This window comes from Heteronotia binoei, chromosome 2 (assembly GCF_032191835.1).
Source record: "Heteronotia binoei isolate CCM8104 ecotype False Entrance Well chromosome 2, APGP_CSIRO_Hbin_v1, whole genome shotgun sequence".
In the NCBI taxonomy this organism is placed as follows: domain Eukaryota; kingdom Metazoa; phylum Chordata; class Lepidosauria; order Squamata; family Gekkonidae; genus Heteronotia; species Heteronotia binoei.
Genome location: NC_083224.1, coordinates 182364847 through 182386128, shown reverse-complemented (window position 1 = coordinate 182386128; position 21282 = coordinate 182364847). Strand labels below are relative to the sequence as shown.

The 21282-nt window shown below is 43.1% G+C and overlaps 1 protein-coding gene and 1 non-coding gene across 2 annotated transcripts in view; both read left to right on the top strand.

Annotated features, from left to right (window-relative positions):
• XPR1 (xenotropic and polytropic retrovirus receptor 1) overlaps positions 1 to 21282 on the top strand; it is a 174376-nt gene that overhangs the window by 124577 nt on the left and 28517 nt on the right. The window contains exon 11 of the mRNA XM_060232604.1: positions 562 to 756. Within this exon, the coding sequence (XP_060088587.1) occupies positions 562 to 756 (195 nt within the window). The remainder of the gene's footprint in view (positions 1 to 561; positions 757 to 21282) is intronic.
• On the top strand, positions 10924 to 10990 carry TRNAM-CAU (transfer RNA methionine (anticodon CAU)). The gene has a single exon. It is a non-coding gene; the product is annotated as a tRNA-Met (tRNA).

The following is a 21282-nucleotide window of genomic DNA, read 5'->3' as shown; positions in this document are numbered from 1 at the left end:
GATGTGATGATGTCACTTCCAGTATGGACATCCCCACATCGCTGGCAATGGAGTCTGGGCTTCCCTCACCCTCCTGATAAGCCCACCCTCACTGGCCAGCTGATCAGCAGCAGAGGATGGGGCCTGGCAACAGGAGATGTGTCTGGCAACCCTATTTGAAGCTGGTGGTGAAAATACATCTGATAGGAAAGTTTCTGTGCTCCAGTAAAAAAAACAACAGGATATGTGATTAGGTTGGTGTGCATAGAAATTAACCATCTTGCATTCCACCAGCCTGCTTAGCCAAATTCGAGGCCTTCCTCTGACAAAAGAAGCTGCCGTCAGATGATTGTCCCAGAGGATTTGGCCAAGCAAAGAATTAGGTTACCTGATAAACAGAGCATGGTGTCTTGTACATTAATATGCTGTATTGAAAGCCTGAAATCCAAACTGTTGAGCATTTAATGAAATCTCACTTCTATCAGTTTCTTGTTGAAAATGAAATCATTTAAGAACAAACTGGGAAAGTGTCCCCCCCCCCTTTCTCCTTTCCCTTGATGTTTGTTACCTTATTCTCTGCAGGTGCTAAGATTTGCAATTCTTATGCCTATGGGGTGCGAGCAGTTGTTCAGTGCATTCCTGCTTGGCTGAGGTTCGTCCAGTGCCTGCGCCGATACCGTGACACCAAACGGGCCTTTCCCCACCTGGTCAACGCTGGCAAATATTCTACCACCTTCTTCATGGTGACGTTTGCAGCCCTTTACAGCACTCACAAAGGTACTGATGACCTGCCCAGTTTCTCCCCGACAGACTGTATCATTTCTCGGGTCTGTCAATTCTCTGTCTTCAGGGCCTACTACACATTACCAGGGAAGTTGTGGTTGGATCTCTAAATGTATTTTCTTAACATAAAAAACAGCCACAGGGTCTAACTTGGATTGGGCCATGGTTATTTGGGAGAAGGGTTTAACTCCCTGTCCGTTGTCGCCTGTAAGAAATCCTCTCTTCGAGTTGCTGTTAGCTCCAGTGGGTTGGGGGAGGAGGGATACGTTGACCTGGAGCACAGGTTGACCTGGAGCACAGGTCCATCAGTGGCTATTAGCCACGTTGACCTGGAGCACAGGTCCAGCAGTGGCTTTTAGCCACAGTGTATGTGTGTATATAAAATTTTTTGCCACTGTGTGACACAGAGTGTTGGACTTGATGGGCCGTTGGCCTGATCCAACATGGCTTCTCTTATGTTCTTATGTACGTTCAGGCCTTGAATTCAGCAGGAGCACAGCTCCTGAACCTTTCTGAGGGTTCCCCTTCTTCCTTTCCACCTACCTTGTCCATTGAAGCTGCATAACAATCCCTGGATCTGGAGAGCGGGCAGCCAGCCAGCCACCAGGAACTTTGCCACACACCCCAGCAGCCCTCATTAACCCCTGGAGAAGCCCACACTACCCTTTCTCTACTTCTTATGTGATTTTGGGTGGTGGGTGGCTTGCTGGCCTTTTGACTGGGGGGGGGGCAGCCCAGAAGAGCCCCAGGCGAGTGAGGCCTGCTTGGGCTGGCTGGGTCTCTAGCCAGCCCAAGCAGGCCTCGCTTACCTGGGGCTCTCCTTTATTGCTTCGGGTTGCTTTTGGCTGGTGGGGGGTGGCATATGCTAATGAGTTATGCTAATGAGCTCCACCACCTATTTTTCTACAAAAGCACCCCTGGATTTGTTTATTCCACTCATCAACAGTTGAGGAAAGGGTTAGATCTCTTCTTCTCTAATGCTGTGGTTTCAATTAACAATGTGGGACTCTTTTTAAAAAAAATTTAGACATACATTGGGAGATTCAGTGCGAGATCACCTGTGCAGTCTGTAGTTTGACCCTTATATGTGAGGAGGGGATGCTGCCCAGGTCTAGGAGTACAGCAGGGATCCCCAACCTGCAGGCACATTTGGAATTCTGACATCGCACTGACATCGCGTAGCAACAAAATGGCTGCCACAGGAGGTGGAGCCAGCCACAAAACGATTGCCACAGCTTAACTTCAGAAACTCACTGAAGCTTCTTGTGCTGTGATGGCAGCTGCTGCCAAAGCAACATTTTAAAAAATCTGCGCAGCCAATCAGACCTTCTGTAGTCAGTCAAAAGCCTTGCTGAACCCAGTCCCACCCACTTCCTAAAACCACTTTTATTATTATTATTATTATTATTATTATTATTATTATTATTATTATTATTATTATTATTATTATTATTATTATTATTATTAGTTTATTTCTATTCCACCCATTCCCCCATTTGGGGGCTCAGAGCAGAGTACAACATAAATAGTAATAAAATCACAATAAAATTACAATCATAATAAAAACCAGTTACAACATTTAGGAAGGTACAACAGGATAGTCCAGCAGGATGGCATAACAGAATAGTATAGCAGAATAGTACTACGGAATAGCACAGGGAAATAGCGCTTGATGGAAAAGGTGTCAGCAGGTGCCATGGTGCCCACAGGTACCATGTTGGAGACCCCTGGTGTACAGGTTGAGTTTCAATAACAGCTTTTAGAGAAATCACTCATTTTGCTGTTTCCCACCCTCTACTTTGAAATTTGATTAAACCTCCAGCAGTGGCTCAGTGAAACCAAGTCAGTATGGTTGTCTTTCATGCATATTCCCTCAAGCTTTTCAACAAAATGGACTGTTTCCCCCAGTTTGTTATACATGTAGTTACATGAAGGTAAAATAGGAGTAATGGAATGAGTTTGGAATCTGGTCCAAGAAGAGGCTTACATGCTTGTGTGTAATGGGATAGCCTGAGTTTATGGAGCCTGTGCCATTGTAAGCATTTCAATACTTGGGGTGAAAATTACAAAACTCTCATTTGCCCTTTCACAGGTCCTAGGTTTGGAAAGAATATTATAGTGGGAAGTAATAGCCGTAAATTTCCCTTTCCTGGCAAGATAGGGAAGAGAGTGACATTTTCCTGCTTTTTCAGTATGAACAGAAACCTTTTAGCTGCTAGACAAGTAAGAAAATTAATAGCATTTCAAGGCTGCATAACAATTAATGTCCTTGTGCTATTTTGCTAGTGGTTCATTGGATCAAACTCAACCATGAAATGTGTCCGGTGCTAGAAAACAGCCTTTTGACTTTCATGTGTAATTTTTTATTTTCCCACAAGATGATGGCGGGGGGGGGGGAGTTATTTCCAACCCATTAATCCACAGATTGAGCTCTCTGATCCTTCATGTTCCTCCATCTCCGTGGAAACCAGAATGATTTGATTTTTTAAATGTTGTTGCTCTTCTTGCAGAGGAATAAAGCTTTTTTAGTTCCTTTACGCTTCAGGCAGTCACTGTGTCTGCCTTTGTTCTTTTCCCCTCAAGTCCCAGGTCAGTCAAGAGGTTTTTAGTCTGTTCCTGGAACTGCATGGCTGATCTGTCACACACATGGGCACAAGCAAATGTTTTGAGCCCATTTACTCACCTGCAGGCACAGCAGAAGAGCCGTCTTAAGGACTGTAAAATTCAGATAAACTTTAGTTGCCCTCCTTGGAAGCTCATCATCCGTGTCCTGCTGATTTATATTTTCTGGAACATTAAGAGCACACAGGATGCTTAGCATGCCTGAGAGCCAGTTTGGTGTAGTGGTTAAGTGTGCGGACTCTTATCTGGCAGAATTAGGTTTGATTCCCCACTCCTCCATACAGCTGTTGGAATGGCTTTGAGTTAGCCATAGCTGTTGCAGGAGTTGTCCTTGAAAGGGCAGCTGCCGGCAGAGCCCTCTCAGCCCCACCCACATCACAGGGTGTCTGTTGTGGAGGAGGAAGATATAGGAGATTGTAAGCTGCTCTGAGACTCTGATTCAGAGAGAAGGGTGGGGTATAAATCTGCAGTCAACGTCGTCGTCTTCTGCAAAAGGAGCCGCTAGTTTGAAGTGGGATTAGAATCTGAGCAGCAGGGGGTTTTTTGTAGCAGAAACTCCTTTGCATATTAGGCCACATCCCCCTGATGTAGCCAATCCTCCTGGAGCTTACAGTAGGCCCTGTAGTAAGAGCCCTGTAAGCTCTTGGAGGATTGGATACACCAGGGGTGTGTGTGGCCTAATATGCAAAGGAGTTCCTGCTACAAAAAAAAAGCCCTACTGAGCAGAATAGTTTGAGATACTGACATAAGTGCCATAGTTCAAAATTAACAGCAGTCCTGGGAGACGCAGCATTGCATGGGGAAGCACTGGATTACTTTACATTAAAGATGGCGGAACCAAGTGAATGTGGTGCCTTAGATCAGTTAACTCATAACTGTTTAATTTAATAAAACTTGTTTAATTTTGTAAAACATTCTCCGGACTTCTGCCTCAAATTATGATTGCAGGAAAGTTTTAAAAACTATGTGTGTTTGCATGTGTGTGTCAAATAAATATAAATATCTCTTTTTCTTGGTAGTTTTACTAATGTTACGATCTTTTGCAATTTTTGTTCCCTCTCCCCCCCCCCAAACTGTTTTAGTTCACACTGTTCTCTGGCTGCCTTTATTTGTTTGAACAAATCCAAATAGACAAAATTATTTTCTTGAACGCTGGTTTTCTCTTTCACACACCACATAGCAGCAAATAGTGGTTTGCATCACTCCACAGGAGGACACAGCCAGTTTCAGAACCTGCACAATACTTGTGTTTGTCATATTCACACATCATATTTTAAAGGGTATTGCGACAGCCACACCTGGGACTTGAGGAGCTTTAAAAAAATTGTAGAAATAATCTTGAATATTCACCTTGCTTGTACTTAAACACCAAAGAGTTCTCAATCCAAAAACTTGTTTGCCCCGGGTGTCAAATGTTATACTGAGGAATGATGCGAACCTGCTCTCTTCCACCAGATTGCCTCCCACATTCAAGGGTGCCCTTTTCACACAGGTGTCCTGTCCTCTTGCAGGATTGTGGATGCTGATGCAGAGAGCAGAAGTGATGTGATGGTTGCACACCCCTGATGTTTGCACATGCTCAAGGCCTTCCCTGTTCACTGTGCAATGGAACTCTTTTGATCAAACTTGTTCTGTTTTACCCCATTCACTATAAATAATAAGGAATCTGGTTAATGTGAGGAAAGTTGGGCTGCCACATTTTTATTAAAGTGACAGCAAGTTTGGAAGAACGACTCCCAAAGTTTTGGCAGCAGCTCCAGGTCTCGTTTTATCACAGCTTATGGTAGGCCCGGGCTGGGAAGTATAATCACCTCCCAGACCTGCCCTGTCCCAGCCCTTCTTGGAAAGGCAAAATATCTTGAGCTGGCTCTGGGATAGTCCTTGCTTTAAAAGATAACTCTGTAAGAGTGGCAAAGGTGAATCCACTGGAGCGGTGGATCTTCTACAGGATTTATCCTCCTAGTCCGTATTTTCTTCCAGAACAATCCTATGGACATTCTCTGTAAAGTCTCAGTGAGTTACTTAAATGTGCATAGGATTTTAGTCTTTAAAAACCAGAATTACTTAAATGTGCATAGGATTTTACTGGAATTACTTAAATGTGCATAGGATTTTAGTCTTTAAAAACCAGGTTTTTCATGCATGAAAGTCCAGAGGTACCTTTAAGGCCAACAAGTTTTTCTCAAGGTATGAGCTTTTGTGTGCAAACACACTTCCTCAGATGCAGTGAAACAAAATTTCCTCAACCGTTACATATAGAAAATGAAGGGGGGGTTAGTTGTCAGGAAGGGCCAATTAGAGTCAGGATGCATAACTCTTGTGTGATTATAGCTGAGGTTGGATTAATGCAGCCAGTAGGATCTGTGTGGCAGTATATTAGCATTCCAATATGTAGCATCTTCAAGACAAAGAAAGTTCAATTCTGGATATAAGTGAGAACTGAGAGAGTTAGCATATGTGCATGTACACACCTTCAGATTCATTGAAACAGATTTCCTCCAATATTACATATTGGCGGGGGTAGTTACTAGTAAGAGCTAATTAGAGTTAAGATATCCAAGTAACTGAGCAATAAATACAGCTAAGATTAGAATAACACATTAGATAAGACATGTAAATAGCAAATTGGCATACAGATAATAAAGGAGTTAGCCACATGTCACCTTTAAAACGAAAAAAGTTTGATTTCTGATTATAAGTAAGAATTTAGCGACTTAGTGGTGAGATAAGAAGCCGATATCTCTGTTAAGCCCTGGGTGTTCTGTTGTCCTGAATGTTGTAATAATTTCATGGATTAAATAGTTTAGGTTTGCCATCAGGGAAAACCCTGCTGCAGCATAATCAGCACTGTGTAATGATTAAGAATATGTTGGACTGAAGTCTTGAAGATCCTTGCTCAAATCACCACTTTTCCATGGAAGCTCACTGGGTGACCATGGACCAGTCACTCTGCCAGCCTAACCTACTTCACAGGGTGGTCATTGTGAGGATAAAATGGAGCAAAGGAGAACAATGCTGTGAGCTGCTTTGGGGTCCCCGTTAGAGGAAATAACATACTTTCAAAGGGAGGGATAGGTGTGCGCCAATGTTCCCTCTAGGCTGCAGAGTCTTGTGAGCAAAAATTCTACTTTGTGAGCTACTGGCATTGAAGTTGTGAGTTACTGCATAAATTATTGTGCTCTGGGATCATCTTTCCTGAGCTAAGACAAAAATGTGTGAGCTGGAGGCTAAAAAACTGTGAGCTAGCTCACACTAGCTCAGCTTTGCGGGAACACTGCTGTGCACCAATTGGAGATGGAATGAATGTGGTAGCCGTCACAGCAATCTGTAAGTCATCATCAGGTGTCTGTTGTGACTGCTAAAAAGCCTTTTCATAGCATGCTCTGCCCATAAGATCTCCAGTCTTATCTGTATGTTTGCCCCGCCAAACTAGATAGCATCTCACATAGCCTGATTCGGGGCTAATAGACAAGGAGAGAGAACACACCTATATAGGCAGCTTCCCAAGGCAGCCCAATATTTTGGAGAGCCAGTTCTTTGCTATCAAGAGTGGATATTCTTCGGAGAGGGTTCAAATGTAAGAAGAAACAGGGGGGGTACCTTGTTGCTTACTGCCTGAAATGTGCAGAAGAGAGTGATAATGGTTTCCATGGTAACAGAAGTATGTTCATTATTTTTTCAAAGCCTCCTTTCCCTCTCCCCCTTCCCCAGTGTGTTCTTAGATGACGGTCATTGACTTCAGGAGAAGATGGAGGTGTGGGTGGGTGTCTCTGAACCACCAGCCTAGAAACCTATAATCCTTTCTTAGAAGGTCAGGCCATTGTTGGCTGCCCTCCTCTCTTTGTGTAAGAACCACCAAGCATGTTACAGCTGTTTCGATGGCCTTGTTTTTCCTTCATTGATTTTTGTAGTCAAGGAAATTTCTGGCTCTCCTCCAAAGTCGGAATTGATTCACGCAGTTATGTAGATTAAGCTAGCTGCTGACCCCTGCGGGACAGAATTTTCAGCAGCTGCAACAAACACATCCATGTAAGCAGAATTCTCTGTGGCTCAGGTCCTAAGTATGTTTATGTAAGTAATTTTGATTAAAATCATGTTTCGTCCATATAATGTGTTCAAACTCAATGTGTTAAGTGTCCTTTCTGTGAATAAAGCTATAAGGGAGGTTTTATTTATTTATTGTTTTACAAAATTTATACCCCACCTTTCTGCTGTCATGAGGAACATCAAGGCGACTAACAAATTAAAAACATACATAAAAAAACCGTTAAAACTAACAAAAACACATCATTAGAACTATGGAAACCAGAGCTAAAATACATAGAAAAGCATAAAAACAAGAATTAAAACATTGGGCAGGGAGGATCACTGAGGGAATGCCAAATGAAACAAAAAAATAAGGTTTCACGCACTGGCAGAAGGGGCAACAGAGGGAGCAGTCTCTATGGGGAAACAGCTCCAGCGTTTTGGTGCCACAACTGAGAAGGCCAGCTTTCTGGTTGTCATTCACCTGATTTCAGAGGCACACAAAGTAAGACCTTAGAAAGTGACCATGGTGCTTGGGTTGGTTCATAATGGAGTAGGTGGTATTTCAGGTATGTGGGTCCCAAACCATATAGGGCAGGGGTGGCCAACGGTAGCTCTCCAGATGTTTTTTTTGCCTACAACTCCCATCAGCCCCAGCCATCGGCCATGCTGACTGGGGCTGATGGGAATTGTAGGCAAAAAACATCTGGAGAGCTACCGTTAGCCACCCCTGATATAGGTCTTTAAAGCACCTTGAATTGTCCCTGAAAGATAGATAGTAAGCTAGGGTAGATGAGCCAGGCCTGGAGGGATATGGTGCCTACAACCCACTCCAGTCAACGTTGACTGCAGCATTCTGCACTGGTTAAAATTGCTGAACACTTTTCAAGGGCAGCCCCAAAAAGAGTGCATTGCAGTAATCTAATCTAAACATAATCAGGGATGTACCACAGTAGCCAGGGTTTTTTCAGCCTACGAATGGCCGCAGCTAGCTAACCAATTGAAGCTGGTAAAAGGCACTCCAATTGAAGCTGGTAAACTTATCTGGCAGCAGACCTGCATTCAAGAGCAGCCCCAGCACTAACTTCTAAAAGCTTCCCTCAGGTAGGACCGGAACTACCACAAAACAGTGCCTTCCAATCCCAGCCCAGATACATGGTCCAGAAGGATATCATGATCAGCATTATCAAAAACTGCTGAAGAGGTCCAGGAGAATCAGCAGAGTCTCACTCTTTCTGTCCATCTTCTGGTGCTGGTCACCCAAGGCTGTTGAGGTCACATCACCTGGCCTAAAAACCAAATTGCGAAGGATCTAGATCAGGGGTACCGGAGTCATTTGTTATGAGGGCTGGATCTGACATAAATAAGACCTTGTTGGGCCGGGCTCTGTGTGCCATAAAATGTAATGCCAGGTAGCAGATACAGACACAACTAAAGTTTTTTTAAAAACTTCATGCTTAACATTAGCACTCTTGCAATATTTTTGTTTAACCGTCTCCGATAGATGACGTCCTCTTGTTCTGAATTCCTGCATCAAAAACTGGAGACAATGGCTGTGCTGTAGCAAGCTTGAGTATGTTGTTCAGGTGTTGTTCAAGTGTGTATCTGTAAGTGGCAGACCTACTTTTGATTTGCTCTCGAGCCTGATAGGACCCCTCTGAGGGCCTGATCTGGCCCTTGGGCTGCATGTTTGATACCCTTGATCTAGATAATTCACTTCATCCAGGAAAGCTTGAAGTTGTCCACCTGCTACACGCTCAGTCGCCTTGCTCAAGAATGAAACATGGGACTGGCCGATAATTATTGAGATCTCATGGTAAATTTCTTTAGAAGTGAATTAACTGCAGTCCATTTCAAGGTGGGGGTGAGTACCTCCGCTCTCAAGGAGGCATAATAATCCATTATGTGTGTGTGCACTTCGGTTAGTCTGTTTCTCAAGCTTCTGTGTTCCATAACTTGGTAAATCCTCTCTTCTACAAAAGCTGTTTGCAACCAAGGGTGTACTGCACCCTGTTCTTTCACTGAATCTTGCAGCGAAAGGAGACCCAATAGATGTTGTTTCCAGAAAGCTTTTGATAAAGTTCCTCATCAAAGGCTCCTTAGTAAGCTCAAGAGTCATGGAGTAAAAGGACAGGTCCTCTTGTGGATCAAAAACTGGCTAATTAATAGGAAGCAAAAAGTGAGTATAAATGGGCAAGTCTTTGCAGTGGAGGACGGTAAGCAGTGGGGTGCCGCAGGGCTCAGTACTGGGTCCCATGCTCTTTAACTTGTTCATTAATGATTTGGAGCTGGGAGTAAGCAGTGAAGTGGCCAAGTTTGCAGATGACACTAAATTGTTCAGGGTGGTGAGAACCAGAGAGGATTGTGAGGCACTCCAAAGGGATCTGTTGAGGCTGGGTGAGTGGGCATCAGCGTGGCAAATGAGGTTCAGTGTGGCCAAGTGCAAAGTAATGCACATTGGGGCCAAGAATCCCAGCTACAAATACAAGTTGATGTGGTGTGAACTGGCAAAGACTGACCAAGAGAGAGACCTTGGGGTCATTGTAGATAATTCACTGAAAATGTCAAGACTGTGCAATTGCAATAAAAAAGGCCAACGCCATGCTGGGAATTATTAGGATTGGTGTAGTGGTTAAGTGTGTAGACTTTTATCTGGGAGGACTGGGTTTGATTCCCCACTCCTCCATTTGCAGCTGCTGGAATGGCCTTGGGTCAGGCAAACATTGTCCTTGAAAAAGCTGCCTTTGAGCCACACCATGTGTGTGAAAGAGCTGCAGTTTGGCCATCCCTGTTAAAATCTCTCTCCTTTTCACAGTCCTTTCCCAGTAACTCCCAATTTCTCGTAAAAGACTCATTGATACATTTTTCCTCGGAATAACTTCTGAGCTGCAAAGTAAACTTTTCCTTCTGCTGCTTGGATGAGAATGCTGTCATAAGTTCAGCTGTGATAATTTGGTTACTCTCCAACGCTGAGCCTCCCCGGAGTGCTCCTTCCTAAGTTAATCATACAGCCTTTGGAAACTGAAGCCATTGCTTTGACTCCTGTGCCCTTTCCAGATGATCCAAATAGGAACAGGGAAAGGTAAGCTGTCAGCAACTTGAAAAAATATAGTAACGCGTCAGATCTATTTCAGGCTATTTAATTACCATCTATTTCTCTCACTAAAATGAGTTCCAGCAACAGACGTTAATTAAAAGGAGGGGGGGAAAGAATCTGTTAACCAAACAGCTTGATCTCGGCAGCTGTTGCGACATGTAGAAGTGAATTGCTTTATTTCCATTTAGCATGATCCCTTGCTAACAGTTGTACCTATTGCCGTGTGTTTATAACGACCAACCCTGAAGGCTGCATCATCTTCCAAAGCAATGGGGAGGGAATGCCCACTCACCCAGCCTCAACAGATCCCTTTGGAGTTCCTCACAATCCCCTCTGGTTCTCATTACCCTGAACAATTTAGTGTCATCTGCAAACTTGGCCACTTCACTGCTTACTCCCAAAGCATGGGGAGGGACGGTGGCTCAGTGGTAGAGCATCTGCTTCATAAGCAGAAGGTCCCAGGTTCAATCCCTGGCATCTCCAAAAAAGGGTCCAGGCAAGTAGGTGTGAAAAACCTCAGCTTGAGACCCTGGAGAGCCGCTGCCCGTCTGAGTAGACAATACTGACTTTGATGGACCAAGGGTCTGATTCAGTATAAGGCAGCTTCATATGTCATAAGCAATGGTTTTCAGACTGTGTTCTGTTGAAACCTGGAGTTGCTTAGATGCTCACTGGGACTCCTCAAAAACACACAACAAAAACTCGCCAGTCTCCTGAAATGAACTGTTTTGGACAAGCGCTTTCTGGTACTGCAGGGCAATAACAGTGTTGGGTCCGGTTTTCCTTTGACGACCATTTCACATACATGTCAGCAACTCTTCTTTCCCCCAAGTAAGTCATATCCACTTGGCAAGAAGCTATGCTTGTTTGTGACTCTTGGTGTATTTCCTTGACACGGTTTTGCAAGCGGACGTTGCATTCTGATGTGGTATTTCTTGAATATAAACTTTAAAATTATTAGGTGTATCTTTGGGGGGGGGGAATGTGAAATAACAGTAAGATCTATTATGTAGGCACAACTGCGGCTGTGATCAGGCATTGCAAGCAATCCAAGTCATTAGGATTCAATCCAAACATCATGTTGAAGCAAATCATGCGTCTTGACTTGTTTCATGGATCCCTAGCATGTTGTCTCCCCCCCCCCCCCATCCAACCTGGTGGTCTTCAGTCTGGTTCAGATTTGTCATAGAACAAGGTTGGCCAAACTTGCTTAATGTAAGAGCCACATAGAATAATTGTCAGATGTTTAAGAGCCGCAAGACATGAGCATCAGATGTGGGAGGGAGGAAGGAAGGAAAATAGATGGGAGGAGGGATGGAGAGGTGGGAAGAAACTAACTTTAAATGGCTGGCTTGACTTGGAGAAGTGATTTAAAGAGACAAATACCTTCTCCAAGCTGGCCAATTGAGTGGTGGGGGCTTTGAGAGCCACACAATATGTGTGAAAGAGCCACACGTGGCTCCCAAGATGTAGTTTGGCTATATAGAACAAAGTCTTAGTCCAGCAGCATCTTTATGACCAAAAATGTTTAATTCTGGGAAGAAGCTTTCATGTGTATGCACACTTCATGGCATCTGACTCTGGTAGCCTGGACAAATTGAACTTTGTTCCTTTCCTACAGACCAAGATTTAAAGCTAGAGTCAAGTCATGGCTTTTGCATCTTGATTCATGAGGAAGAAACAAAATTTTAATTTATCCAGGCACCTGCATTCAGACGTCACAACGAATTGGAATTAGACTGAATCAGACAAATTGGAATTAGGCTTGTGATGATAGATTTGGAAAACATTACGAGTGAAATAGAAGCAAGAGAAATAGCCTTGAGTAGCTTTTCCCTGTCGTTCCTTTTGTATTAGCTGTGATCAACTTCCTTTCATGTTTTCTGGCACAGTATGACCTGGATGCTACAATATCTAGTCTACCAAATACGTGTAGTGCTTTAACAGATGTGTAACCCATGGTATCAGGTTGAAGGATAGTAACTTTTAGGAGAATTGAGTGTTCAGTTGCCTGTTGATAATCATACAGCATACCTTGAGGAGGAGGTCTTTTTCATTTGAGGTATTAAAAGCAGAATTTTTAAATTTATTTATAATGATCATAGATCAGCAAACAATTCACAAAAGTCCAATTCATAACCCATAAAAGGTGATATAAATATACAATAATTATTATACACTAAAATATGATACCACCTAAAATATACATAAAATACGAATACAGACTTTAAGACAGTGATACTGAAGATGTAAAATTAGTGTTAAAACCAAGGATAAACTAAAAACCCTGTCTAGACCTCTTTGTTTCTTCCCTTAATAAATAAATTATTTATTCACTGCCTAAGCCAGCATTTAAAGCAGTAAAATCATACAAAATTAAAACTGATTGTCCATAAAATCATACATAAAAGGCATAAAATACTGTTATAAAACTACAAATATAACAAAACATGACCGTTACAGCCAACAGATTGGCAAAGGTGTTCAGCCATTTCCTGACTGAATCACTTGAGTGTGAGGAATATTTTACAATCAAGCGGTCCAACAGATTGCAGTGGTTTAATAAGGCACAACCTTCTCTGAAGCCAACCTGTTCCTCACCCAGGCAAAAATCGTTCTCAAACCAGTCTCTAAATTTCCACAGTAAGTGTCTAGCATATAGCTTGCTTGTTACACTCAACAGGCTGATCAGTCTATAGTTGTTTGGATCTTCTTCGTTACCTTTTTTATATATGGGGATGATGGTAGCTGCTTCTCAGTCCTTGGGAATTTTCCCTGATTGATCAGTTTGTGAAAATAAAGCTGCCAATACTGGGGCCCACAATTCTGCATCCATTTTAAATAGCTCTGGTGGAATTAGGTCAATGCCTAGCTTTATAGTATCAATGAGCTGCTTTACTTCTGTACACCCCACTGGAGGCCAAGTTGGTGAGTTATGGATGATATCAAAATTAAGTGGGCTTGTAATTGTTTCCCCAAATACCATCTTATAATGATGTAACCAGGCATCTGGCAAAATTGGGCTATTAACTATATTTGGTGACCTATGTGATGGATCAGAGACTAGTTTCCAGAATAATACTGAATTTTTTTCTTTAACTGCCTTCCAGAGTTCCTCCCAAGAAATCATGTCTTCCTGTTTTTCTTCTAATGAGGGCCTTATATTGGGCTTTTTGGTGTTTTAAAGCTATTATGGATGTTGCTTCAGGGTTATTTCTGTATTTTGCATAGTTGACGTTAAGGGTATACTTTGCCCTTTTACATTCTGCATCAAACCATGGTTTGTGTGCTCCAGTTCTTTCATTTAAAGGCCCCAACTTAGCTCTTTTCAATTCCTTCTGTACCTCCCTTGAAATTAGATTATATTCCTCTAGGCAGGTATCAATATTGACTGCATTCACCAATCTGTGAAGGGTGTTATTAACGGACTCGGAGGACAAAAAAAGACACATCCTCCTTTCCAATGAGGATGTCCATCTAGGGCGATTATAGCTAGGGCCATCTGTTGGTTTTAGTCTAGTGTTATGGGCTTTACCGTAATGCATGACTAGCTCTTGTAAATCAGTTTTTAGGACTAGAGGCAAATGGTCGCTATCACAATATGAAGCAACTTCAAAATGCTCTATGTGGGGAACCACCTCCTCTGATACCATGATGTAATCAAGGACGCTCGTTCTAATGCCCGACCAATATGTGAACTCTGCTGGATGATGGCTAGGCAGGGCCCCATTTAAGATTTTGAGGTTAACTTTATTTATTAGCTGGTTAAGGAGGACACCTGCATAATTAACCTTAGTATCTTTTGAGCACCTTTTAAAAGGCATAGCAATACAATTTCCCCTTAATGGGTAATGCCTACTCTTAGCATTGGAGCAGAGATCATCGGGTCCAATTCGGGCATTAAAATCATCACCCACAATAACATACGCTGCTGGATAAGTGGAAATCAGGTGACATATATAGGATTCCAACCCTAAAAAAATTGCCTGAGCTTGATCATTTGTCCTATTAGGGGGTAAATACACATTTACAACTATGCAATAAAAATCTTGGGAGTTAAGCAAAAGGGCTAAGGCAAAATGATCATACTGAGGGAGTACTGTTACTTTTAATTGGAGCAAGATAGATATTAAAATACAGAGCCCTCCTTTGGCTCTGCCATGCTCTGTGGCCTCTGCAGGTGGAGCAAAAGTCCTATACCCATTCAATGATGGCTCCTCTAAATTCCAAGTTTCCTGACTAAGAATTATATCAGACTTGCACATAAAATCAATTGCATTAGGTTCCTTCATTCTACAGTGCCATCCCCTTAAATTCCAAGATACCAGTGATAAAGTTTGACTGTTAGAAGGCTTGGATGCTGGTGACATAGCCAGTCATGGTAGGGATGAAATAATATTCAGGGTCCCCTCAACATCTGAAGAGTTGCATCCATTACTCCCTTCCTTTCTGTGCTGTGGGAAAACATTATTTCCCTCTTTATTTTGAGTTACTATAGTAGGGCAGGACTCTTTGCCATCTGATCTCCATTGGCACCTGAGGATCTCCTGCTGTCCAATGTGCCCATCATCCAATGTATTAGTGGTTGGTGGCCTCTTACTCAGAGGGGCAGTGCATATAGGGGGCTCCTTAGCCACAGGGGAAGTCTCCTTATCAGCCCCACGTGGAAACTTTGTTTTCAGCAGTCTTGTTCTAACATCTTCCAGTCTATCAGTAATCAACTGTTGGGCCTCCGAAGTAAGGCCCCTAAAAGAGCTTAACAGGTCATCCTCCATTGTGTTGTCAAGTTGAGGGGGCTGATCATCATTTAATAGGCTGGCTGACGTCTCATCCAAAGTAATCAACTCAGGCTCATCACCCGAAAAGGATGGGTCCCGTTGAACCGTTTCAAGTGTTTTCTTGGCATGTCCCTCTGTTGTCGTCTGAGGGGGAATGATGGTATAAATTAGGGAGGAGTGGAGTGATTTCAGTGTTGGCAACAACTCTGGTAGCAAGAATTCCCTTAGAATGTAAATAAGATTTCTCGGCTAAAATCATGGAAGGGAAAGTTGAGCTGCCCAATGAAAGCATAATTCTTAGATAATGCTTAGAAGAGTTCTACTTTTCCAACTTGGTAAGATCCAAGGGCTGCTTTATGCCTTTAAGCAAATTCCGTAGATGCCTTATAGTCCAGTGTTTTGTTTCCCAAGGTTGTAGGAAGCCTCTGTAAGGGCGGATTGTAAGGCACACTTCGTGTGGTTGTAAAGATAGGTGGAAGAGACTCTTGTGTGCTCTGGCTCGGAAAGCCCACCCCTGCAGCTGATCCGCTCTGCAGACTGTATACGCGGAATCCACACTGCAGGTAGCACGATCATCTGTGTTTATGTTAACCTTGGAACTTTTCTGTACTGCCAGTCTTTGGACCTCCTGTGACAATCCCACAAGGCAGCTCTTAATTTCTTTCAATGAATGAAAGGTATTAGCTACTGTTAGAGCTGTGAGTTCAGGATAATTGCGCACGGCTGCCTCCATTGGCTCTTCCCCTGCATCACTTTCGTCACTTTCAATTCCTGCCAGAGGTGAGTAATGATTGGAAATAGGAATGGAATATAAATCATTTTTACCAGCAGTAAAGTAATCTCCTGTCTTTGTTTGCTCCTGGGCTGGTTGTAAATTTTAAGTCTTCAAACTCCCGAGACCGTTTGGCTGCTCCCATAATTATAGCCGTAGAAAAACCACTTCGTTAGACACTTTAAGTCAAACACTAAGTCAGAGAGTAGGACAGCTGGCCCAGGAACTAAAAGCCCGTTATCAGTAGGAAAAAAGAATATATAGAGGCAATTAAAACTTGCGATATCCAGAGAGGTACGCTCAGCTTGCTACCGCCGCCGCCATCTTTCCTTACTCAGCATCCTTAAAAAGCAGAAAGTTACAGAAGATGGTATTGATCCAGCATGCAGGCACAATGTCATATGCCTCAAACCCCAGTTTGATTCAGCTTACCAATGGGTGCTTGTTCTTCCATCTTAAAGCATTGCTTGACCATCATAGGCAAACAAAATGGAAGAGAATCAGGTGGTGTCGGGGTTGGGGGAGGGGAAGCTATACTTGTCATGTGACAGTATGTTGTTGTGAATCTCAGTTGTTAAAGACACATATTGTACACTGGAATCTTTCGTGAGTATCGTAGTGCTGCTTAATGCGATTTTGTAAGGTATTTAATTGTGATAGCTGATGGAGTGAGAAGCAATAATTTCTGCTTCCTTTCAGTGAGGTGATTTGCAGTGGTCTTAAAGTTCAGCCTTTAAGGCAGATGGTTTTTAATAGCTGTAATTTCCAGGGAAGTTTGATAAATGCTGTTTATATTGCTTAATGGGGTCTGCCAGTTAATGGAGATCAGGAAGCACTAAGGAGTGAGGTCTGAACACGAAGGGCAATGTGGTGAGATTTTAGTTCGGCACTCAAGAGGGAAAATATTTAATCCTCAGTGAACATAAAAAGAAAACCACTTACTGGAATATAGTAAGTTGCTTTGTAAGGTCCTGAAATTGTTGAATGTGCAGATACATCTTTTTTTTTAAAAAAAGATAATGGTTTGGCAATTGAATGTTTTATTTCCCTTTCTGCAGAATGTAGCGTCTATGAAGTTGAGCTGATATACAGATGTGAAGAGACAGACTCACAAGGGGGAGGGACGGTGGCTCAGTGATAGAGCATCTGCTTGGGAAGCAGAAAGTCCCAGGTTCAACCCTGGCATCTCCAAAAAAGGGTCCAGGCAAATAGGTGTGAAAAATCTCAGCTTGAGACCCTGGAGAGCCGCTGCCAGTCTGAGAAGACAATACTGACTTTGATGGACCAAAGGTCTGATTCAGTATAAGGCAGCTTCATATGTTCATATGTTCAAGCCCTGGGAGGCTGGAAAGGCCCCATTGCTGCCCAAATCTCTGCTTGTTGCCCACCCCCCCTTTTCCTTGCTCTTGAGTGACACCAAACTTCTCTCTAGGTAGCAACTGTCCCCACCGACAGACCTGTCCCCACCAACAGACCTGAAGGAATATCCCCTGCTAGACAGATTTGTACCTCTAGCCCTCTGTATCGGTGTTGGTGTTTAGAGACCCTGTCTAGTTCCTGCATCTCCCACTTTGATTGTACTAGCTAGTGCAGGAAGGACTATGGCTGCGATCACCCACACTAAATCTCTCGGCTTGACTTCGCGAACGAAGATTTAAGAAGGGTGCAGTAGTCCACGTCTGCTGCAGGCTCGCTGGTGGCTGACAAGACCAATGCGGGACAGGCAGATCCGGCCACAGTGGCTGCAGGGAAAAGTCTGATTTGGGGTTGGTGTTGTAGTACCCACACTAAATAATGCACTTTCAACCTACTTTCAATGCACATTCCATTGTGGATCTGGCAAAATCCAGTTGGAAAAGTGCATTGATGTTGCATTATTTAGTGTATGTGATTGCAGCCTATGAGTTGCACCTTTGCAATTTTGAACCTTTGTGTTCAAGGGGTGGTGAGCTCACTAGTCTCCCCTCCACTTTTCTGCTTTTTGGATAGCAAGACTGGATACGTGTGATGTTTACCAGGAGTCGTTTTGTAGGGGGAAAAGGTGCAGGAGCTCAGTAGAATCTCATTTGCATATGCCACACCATTGGGGTGTGGCATATGCAAATGAGTTATGCTAATGAGAGAATAAAAAAAAGAAAGTTATAAGAGAGAGAAAGAAAGCAAATAGGAGAGGGAGGAGAAGGAAGGAATAGAGAGGAAGGGGGAGTGCGGAGGGGAAACAGAAAGAAACAAAGGAAACAAATAGGGAGGAAGCGGAATGAGAGAGAGAGAAGATGGGGACAGAGGAAGAAAGGAGGGAAGGAAGGAAGGAAGGAACAAACAAACGAGCTGCCCTGCAAGAGAAACAGGCCAGGATCTCGGTGCAGCCGGGAAGTTTGTCCTCACTGCACGGAGAGCCTGCTTATGGGCTTCTTTTGCTGGGCAGTTTAGGTTGCCCAAGAAGAGAAATCATCCCGGGATCCGTGTTCAGTGGGGAGTTCTCTCCCTTTTTATTTCCCTCCCCCCCCCTCAAAACAACCAGCTTTAATTCCTTATTTTGTATCTGTAATCATAAGCACACTTTTTGGAGTTTAACCAACATATCATTATTGGCCCCCCCCTGCATTTACCCATCTGATATACTCAAACCACATCTTCTTAATTTCCACAATCTTATCCTCACCTAGCTTTTCCTGTTTTAACATTATTAATATGTCCAACTGTACCCATTCATATAAAGAACCATTCCATCTATCTATAGTCCATTTTGTAGCATCTTTCCAGCCAAATGCTATAACTGCATGGACAGCTAAAATCATAGCTTTTATGATAGGATTTATCCATTTTATAGTTCCCTAAAATTTCCATAAATAACACTTTCCCTGATAACTCCACTTTAGCCTTACATACTTCCTCCACCTTTTCCAAAATGTTTTGCCAAAATTTAGTCACCTTAGAACACTCCCACCAAAGATGTGCATAATATCCCTTTTCCTTTTTACAGTGCCAACAATTGGTTGTCATTCCCTTGGTCATATAAGATAATTGAGCAGGCGTCCTATACCATTTCAATATTAATTTCATCTCCATTTCTCTATACCATGTTTGATTCCCCACTCCTCCACTTGCAGCTGCTGGAATGGCCTTGGGTAGCCACAGCTATTGCAGGAGTTATCCTTGAAAGGGCAGCTGCTGTGAGAGCCCTCTCAGCCCCACCCACCTCACATGGTATCTGTTGTGGGGGGGGGAATATAGGCGATTGTAAGCCGCTCAGAGAGATTTCAGAGAGAAGCGCAGGGTATAAATCTGCAGTCGTCGTCTCCCACACTTCCCAATCTCTAATTTAGAGAGAAGGGCAGGGTATAAATCTGCAGTCGTGATTGTCTCTCACGCTTCCCAACACATCTTGCATTGAAATTAAACTCCCTTGAGCATTATATATATATTTCACTTTCCATAGGTCCTTTTCCTTTAGCTCCTTCCAAAAAGTTGCCTCAAAATTTTTAAATCCCTCATTTAGTGATTCAAGTAGGGCCCACTTCGAAAGTGGGGCCCATTTAACCTGTTTCCCCCCCCCCCCATATTTTTAATGCTGTCTGTCTTGAGCCTATTGTATTCTCAATCTCCTTTTTAAATCTTTGTGTAAATATTTCAAATCTGCCTGCTCCTCTGTTTATCTAATCTTCCCATCATACCCATTTATCCTTATTTTTACCATCCAATTCCAACAACATTTTAATTTGAAAGGCTTCATAATATCCTTCCAACTGAGGCATACCCCAACCTAAATCTTTCTGTGATGAATATATCACTTTCCTTGATATTACAGGTGTATAAATTGAAATTATTGTAGCACTGTGTTCTGGATCCTAGATTCTTCTGTTTAAGAGCACCTAAAATGCTTACTCTGATTTATGCTAGAATCCTGATTTTTATCAATAGGGCTAGATTTAGTATTTAACCTGTTGGAGGAAGAGAAGAATCCTTTTAAAACAGGTCCTTTCTGTGTGCTGTAAGAGGAGTGCCCCTCCCTACTCCCGTGCTAGGCTGTTTACAGTTCTTCCCCTTGAAATGTAGCAACCCCTAATCTCATGACATGAAACAGCCCTTTTCAAGGTAGCAGAACAATCCTACTATGAAGCTATGTGACTCTACTCTCCATGGTCTAAAAACACAGTTCTGCTCGTGAAGTCAAAGGAATCTTACCCTGATTGCTGCCTGAAACTACCCGAGGGCACCGTATTGCAAGGTGCCTGGTCTTCTTTGCAGACAAAGCAAGAGTGCAATTGCAGCAAATGCCGAATGATTGTGAACTTAGCAGGATGTAGCGAAGGTGCCTCTGTGAATGGAAAGGCAGAAGTGAAAGTATAGTGCATGGGGTGTGACTTAATAGGAGCCTCCAGGTTCTGCGTCCACGCTCCGCTCTTCAGCTTGCTGCCTAAGAAGGTAATCACATCACGTCTGCCTCCATTGGATACAGCTTGGGATCTTTAGATAGATGCAAAGCTTCTTAGCTTAGTAGATAGCATGTAATGTTAAGACTGAAGTCAGAAGGCCTGTATCTTACTGTAGTGTTTATCTTGAGATTAAAGTAGCTTTTTGATAACCTCCCCAGGTTTCCTGGCCCCTATTATCATGGTTTTGACAATCAGCAGAAACCACAGCTACCTGCAGTGGCTGACTCTCCCAGAACGCTTACCACCTGAGCCATTGTGCTCCGAGCCAGGCATTCAGTGCCGCATGGCATTGATTTTTTTTCCCCAAGCTGCACTCGAATATATTGTTTGCCATCTCAGGAATAATTTAAGAGAGTAAACAAAGAGCATACGGTAGGCAGCAAATACAGTGTTAAATGTGCTTGCTGTAGAAATATTTCTGTTGTGTACAGTCTGTATTTCCCAAATGGCAAAGAGTGAAGCAACGGTTCTTTCATTGGTGGGTATTTCTTTCACAAGGGGCATGTTAAAGAGGAAAGCAATTCGGCCATGTAGTAGTTCCAGCCATTTTGAAAAAAGAAGATGATGCTATTGGATTTATATCCCGCCCTCCGCTCCGAATTTCAGAGTCTCAGGAGCGGCTCACAATCTCCTTTATCTTCCTTCCCTGCAACAGACACCCTGTGAGATGGGTGGGGCTGAGAGGGGTCTCACAACTCTTGCAGAGTTGTCCTTGAAAGGGCAGTTTCTGTGAGAGCTCTCTCAGCCCTACCTACCTCACAGCGTGTCTGTTGTGGGAGAGGAAGATAA